Source organism: Haemorhous mexicanus, chromosome 17 (assembly GCF_027477595.1).
Source record: "Haemorhous mexicanus isolate bHaeMex1 chromosome 17, bHaeMex1.pri, whole genome shotgun sequence".
Taxonomy (NCBI): domain Eukaryota; kingdom Metazoa; phylum Chordata; class Aves; order Passeriformes; family Fringillidae; genus Haemorhous; species Haemorhous mexicanus.
The window spans coordinates 1396774-1402907 of record NC_082357.1 but is presented as its reverse complement, the minus strand read 5'-3'; the positions used below and the strand labels follow the sequence as shown (position 1 = coordinate 1402907).

General features: G+C 56.5%; 1 protein-coding gene across 1 annotated transcript in view; it reads left to right on the top strand.

Annotated features, from left to right (window-relative positions):
- Window positions 1-440: 440 nt before the first annotated feature.
- Window positions 441-6134, top strand: part of LOC132335404 (syntaxin-binding protein 4-like) — a 39873-nt gene continuing 34179 nt past the window's right edge. The window contains exons 1-2 of the mRNA XM_059861935.1: window positions 441-618; window positions 2107-2180. Of these exons, the coding sequence (XP_059717918.1) occupies window positions 572-618; window positions 2107-2180 (121 nt within the window). The 5' untranslated portion in view covers window positions 441-571. The remainder of the gene's footprint in view (window positions 619-2106; window positions 2181-6134) is intronic.

The window sequence follows — 6134 nt, the reverse complement described above, 5'->3', positions numbered from 1 at the left end:
TCCAGAGGCAAGTCAGGCTTCTGACCTCCAGCAGACAAGGACAGCTGAACTTGTCCTGCATTAAGAAGGAAATCCTGTGGGCTGGAAAAGATGCTAAAAGAAAAAAAATCAGCATCAAGCCTAAACCCCGTAAGTGCCACAGTCTGTTCCTGCTTCCAGAGCTTTGCTATGGATTTTAACCCTTCAGGGATGGGGACTGCACCCTTCCCACAGCGAACACCGCCCTCCATCCGTGGAGGGGCCGTTCCCAAGGGCGCATCCCAAGAAATCCCCCTTGTGCTGAGGATGAGGGGCCAGCCCTGCTCCGGCCCCGCGCCCTGCCAAGGCGCTGGAGGGGCCGCGCTGGCTCCGGCTTGCGTAAGCTTTAATCTAAAGTTGGAGATGTTTGGAGCTGATCTGTGTTAATGTTGGGAGGAATTAACATGCATACGGGGAGACCACGTGATGCCCTCCGACCTCCCCTTTTTATTTTTTTTTTTTCCCATTTTTTTTTCCCCCCATCACTTTAACGGATTCCTGCCAAATCAGAGCGGCGGGTCCCGGGCAGGGCCGGGCTGGCACGGCCGGCAAGATGCCCGCGGTCTCTGTGCTTTACAAGGGAGCCATCATCATCAGCAGGTAACGGGGAGGGGGCCCGGGGCTCCCGGGGCTTCCACTTCCAGCCCAGGTTGTGTCCTGCGTCTTCCCCCGGAGCGGGGTTTGGAGGCAGGGTGGCAGGAGGAGCCAGGACCCCGGCGCTGGTCGGGTTTCGTGCTTTGGTGGCGTTCGAGGGCTCGGGGCTGCTGGGCGGCCGTGCCTCGGAGCGGGAGGATGGTAAGAGCTGCTGGCAGGGGATGATGATAAGAGCTGATGCTATCAAGGAGGCATCTGCTCCGCCGGAGCTGCAGCCGTGCGGTGCCTCCCCGCCCGCCCGCCCTGAGCCGGGCTCGCCCGGGGAACTTCCTCGGTGATTTACTCGAAATACCCTGAAAATCCTGAACCAGCCTGGGCCCAGGGCTGCTCTGCCTCCCTGGGTGCCTTCGAGCTACATTTTTCAGTAGCCAGATGTGGCCAGTTGTTTGTTCAGTCTTCAGTGTGGTCCAAGGATAGCAGGGAGGGGCATTTCTTAACATGGAGAAAATGCTTCCAGTCCGAATCTTGGAGGTGGAAGTTACTGGCTTTGCTGGACAGCTCGATATTTTGAGTTTTATTTTGGACTCCTGGTAAGTCCCGGCAGGTTATTCTTATCCTGCATCCTGCTGGATTTGGAGCAGCCTCTTGTTTCCCACGCTGCTGTTCCTCCTCATCCGTGTTCAGATCTGGGACCTGATATGGATTGGGAAACACCTTCTCTCTTGGCACTCAGATTCTGGGGAGTGCCTTGGTGCCTCCTCAGCCCTGGATTCCCACCTGGGTCGGGGTTTCTCAGATTAGGGCTCATCCATCCTGAGAAGCCCAAGGAGAAGTGCTGGTGGTTCCAGGATTGGAGTCTGGCATCTGTGGCTGGGGCAGGGTGGTTTTGGGGTCATTCATCTGGGACCTTGCCTAAGGTGTTTAGGGGGAGGCTGTGGGATGTTTTGGGGAGTGACTTGGCTTGGGGGAATCTCAGGTGTGTGATGCTCTTCCACCCACTCTGGCTTGTGATGAGAAGCTCCCACCAGACCAGGCAGGACTTGAAGCAGCTCTTGCATCCCCTTTTCCAGACCCTCTGCCTGCACTAAAAACCTTGAGAGTGGATTGTGTTCATTACAGGCTGTGTTTGTGAAAGTGCTTTATTCCAGAGCACGGCTCCAAGCTCTGATCTCATTTCCCAGGAGCTGCACAGCTGTCCAGCCCCGATAATCTGGGGTAATGAAGCACAGACAGGTCCAGCAGATTTGCTGGGTGGGGAGGATGATGCTCAGCCCTGCACATATTCTCTCAGTTATCTGTGTAAAACTCGGGGGGGCTGGCTGGGGGCTGGGTTTTGCCTGTGTGGGAGCAGTGGTGGGGCTGTCCCTCAGCCTGGCTGTCTGCTGTGCCTGCTGGGCTGGGAGGGACAATGTGCCTCAGGGTGTGCTGGCTGGGCACCTGTGCCTCTGTCCTTTTTGGCCCATGACAGCAGGCTGCCCCCCTTGTCTCCCCCAGGACACTCATGGGACCGTACGGGATGGACCGAACCGTGCACTGCTTCGACTTCTACGAGTGTGCAAATGGGCTGGGTGAGTACCAGGGACTGCCCTGGGGGAGGACCAGGGGCTGGGTGAGGACCAGGGACTGCCCTGGGGGAGGACCAGGGACTGGGTGAGGACCAGGGCTGGGCTGGGTGAGTACCAGGGACTGCCCTGGGGGAGGACCAGGGACTGCCCTGGGGGAGGACCAGGGACTGCCCTGGGGGAGGACCAGGGGCTGGGGGAGGACCAGGGACTGCCCTGGGGGAGGACCAGGGACTGGGCTGGGTGAGGACCAGGGACTGCCCTGGGGGAGGACCAGGGACTGCCCTGGGGGAGGACCAGGGGCTGGGGGAGGACCAGGGACTGGGTGAGTACCAGGGGCTGCCCTGGGTGAGGACCAGGGGCTGGGTGAGGACCAGGGACTGCCCTGGGTGAGGACCAGGGGCTGCCCTGGGTGAGGACCAGGGACTGTCCTGGGTGAGGACCAGGGACTGGGCTGGGTGAGGACCAGGGACTGCCCTGGGTGAGTACCAGGGGCTGGGTGAGTACCAGGGGCTGCCCTGGGTGAGGACCAGGGACTGCCCTGGGTGAGAACCAGGGGCTGGGCTGTGCCTCAAACAGCCCCCCAGCCCCAGAGCCTGGGTCAGGATGTGCCTCCCTGTGTGCAGGCTGGTGTCCCACTGGATCTTGTGTCTCAAACCTGCCTGTGTTGAGCATCTTCTGCACCTTTTGCAGCTGTGACATTAAAGGAATGTCAAAATTCCAGCTAATTCCATGGTAGTGGTGAGCAGCCAGTGCTGGGAGCTGTGCAGGAGCCCAGGCCCACAACACCCCCCTCAGCAGGATGAGGGGGAGGGGCCTTTCAGAATTTTTTGGATTAAATCAATTAAAGTGCTAAATAAATAGAAAAACAGAATCCCCAGCACTCTCCTGCCCCTCTGCAGAGTTTTGCCCTGGCAAGCCATCCCAGTGGGGGATGGAAGGTGCTTCCTGCAGTGCTCCTGGGATGGACTGGGATGCATGAGCTGGCTTTGGAAAGTTTGGCCTGTGGGGAAGGGAGTGAGCACTGAGTGAGTCAGGTGTCCTTCCACAGCACTCTGAACTTCAAAGCATGGCAGAGAAGGGAGAAGAGAAGGTCACATCCATCAGAATGTGACAAATCCCAGGTTCATGTAACTCAGCCCAGAGGGATCCGGCAGAGCATTTCTCTGACCTCTCTGTACCCAGTGGTGCTTTGCCATGGACTCTATAAAAATCTCTGATCCTGCATCAGGATTTCACAGTCTTTCCCCTAATCCTTAATTGTGAGTGCAGCCCACCATCCCACAGGGCAGCTGGGGACCTCTTGGTGAGACCCCAGAATGACCATTTGGGACAACTCCGGAGTGGTCACCAGAGAAAGAAGTTCAGGTTTCCTGAGACCTGAGATTAGTTAGGGGTTCATTATTGGCTGTTTCCAGCTCGGGGGGGGACAGCTTTGCTGACTCTTCCCACATCCATGAGGTTCATGGGAGCTCAGAGAAATGACTTTACTTGGTGAATATGATATTTTAATCTCCAGAGGTGGATTTGGTTGAGTTGATGGGATTTCAGCTGCTGGGTTAGATTAGCTCATTAAAGGAGGAGGCCCAGAAAAGCCTGATGGGGCCATCACTGACCTCTGGAAGAAGTGACAGATGTGGCAGCCCGTTGTGAGCCACTTCCCTGGGTTCCAGCTCCTCTCCTTTCCCCCAGTCTGGGCCAGAGGGTCTTTGCAGGGTCTAGCAGAACCTACAAAGCAAATTGTGATGTGCTGGAGGAAGCTACAATAATGTGGATTTCCTAAGGCCCTCAGCTGCTGGCTTCATCCTCTCCTGTGAGGCTTGAAGCACTCAGGACAAGCAATCATCCTCCAGAAATCATGGAATGGTTTGGGCTGGAAGGGACCTCAAATCTCATCCCATTCCACCCCTGCCATGGCAGGGACACCTCCCACTGTCCCAGGTGCTCCAAGCCCTGCCCAGCCTGGCCTTGGGCACTGCCAGGGATCCAGAGGCAGCCACAGCTGCTCTGGGCACCCTGTGCCAGGGCCTGCCCACCCTGCCAGAGAACAATTCCTGCCCAATATCCCATCCAGCCCTGCCCTCTGGCAGCTTAATCCTCCCTCTCTGATGAGTGGTGCTTACAGAATCCCTGTGTCTGCTCAGAGTGTGTTTATTTGGGAAAGGGCCTTCCTGAATTTCTCAAGCTGAATGCAGAGTTATCCCAGCAGCTCCCCAGGCAGGGTGAGGTGTTATCCCAGCAGTTCCCCAGGTGGGATGCAGGGTGATCCCAGCAGTTCCCAGGTGGGATGCAGGGTGATCCCAGCAGTTCCCAGGTGGGATGCAGGGTGATCCCAGCAGTTCCCAGGTGGGATGCAGGGTGATCCCAGCAGCTCCCAGGTGGGATGCAGGGTGATCCCAGCAGTTCCCAGGTGGGATGCAGGGTGATCCCAGCAGTCCCCAGGCAGGGTGAGGTGTTATCCCAGCAGTTCCCAGGTGGGATGCAGGGTGATCCCAGCAGTTCCCAGGTGGGATGCAGGGTGATCCCAGCAGTTCCCAGGTGGGATGCAGGGTGATCCCAGCAGCTCCCCAGGCAGGGTGAGGTGTTATCCCAGCAGTTCCCCAGGTGGGATGCAGGGTGATCCCAGCAGTTCCCAGGCGGGATTCAGGGTGATCCCAGCAGTTCCCAGGTGGGATGCAGGGTGATCCCAGCAGCTCCCCAGGCAGGGTGAGGTGTTATCCCAGCAGCTCCTTTGGAGCAGCATCACTGCTGGCTGCCAGGTCGGCGTTTGGCCGCGGGTCTGTTGCTCTGTGGCTTTCGGTGGAAACCCACATGTGAACCTCAGCAGAAGTTCAAAGGGGTTACCTGGCAGCTCCTCTAACCTGAACCTCGAATTAAAGAACAGCCATCAAAGGGAAGTGCTGATTAAGGAGCATTTCTCAGAAACACTGAGATCCCATTATCTTGACCTTCATCTGCTTAGGACAGGGCAGTGAGGGATTCACCTCCAACCTGTCCCTTCCTCCCGACAGAAAAAGCTGGCGGGGGCTGCAAGATCAGCAGAGGGATTAAGGGAAATGTAATTGAACATTGCCAGCTTAGGCAGGGAGCAGGCTGCCCCTCTCTGTGCCCAGCCTGGCAGGCAGTGGGGTCAGGATGATCCCAGTTGGACTAAACAACCAGATTAGCCAGGACACCCCCTGACCTGTGTGGATCCAGGAGCAGGTGAGATTATAGCCTGAGAACTGTGACTCTGGCATTAGTGGGAGTGGGATTAGAGGCACCAGAGAAGCTTGAGGGTCTTGGAGAAATGTATAGGATCATTAAGAGCCTAAACACAGACTTGGTCAGTCTTACCTCAGGTCCATCTGGAGTTTTCCTGGCAAACTTTGTTCTGCAAAAGAGAAAAAACCAGGGACATGGGCATCAGCTCCAGGACCTTTGCCAGAGAGGAAAGATTAAACAGAGGGATCCAAAATAGGCTAGATTATCTGGCCCTAAGTATGACTTAATAAGCATTATACTGGGACTTTGATGCTGTGATAATTAAAGAGCCGTTATTTACCTACACTGGGTCCCAAATAGAAATCTGATTGACGTAAATGTTTATAAAATATGTAAAAAATTATCGTCCCAGGAATGCTGCCACCACAGTCCTGGATCCATCAGCTGCTGTCCCCTGGAATGGTCTGAGCCCTGGAAGGGGTGAGCCCTCCCTCATCCTCCTCCTCCTCCTCCTCCCCCCTGCCCCAGTGGGGGCTCTCCAGTGGATTTTGGGGGCAGGACTGGCACCCAGAGCACCTCCTTGGTGAGGTGATGGGTGTGAGTAGTGGGCAGAGCTCGGCAGCATCCAGCTGCTTTCCCAACCAGGGAGTTAAAACTCAGGGATTTTTCCTGCCCCTCCAAGTTTGAGTGTGTCTGGAGCAATACTGTGAGTAATCAGTGATTTTAATAACAAGATCGGATTTTCTCCTGACATTG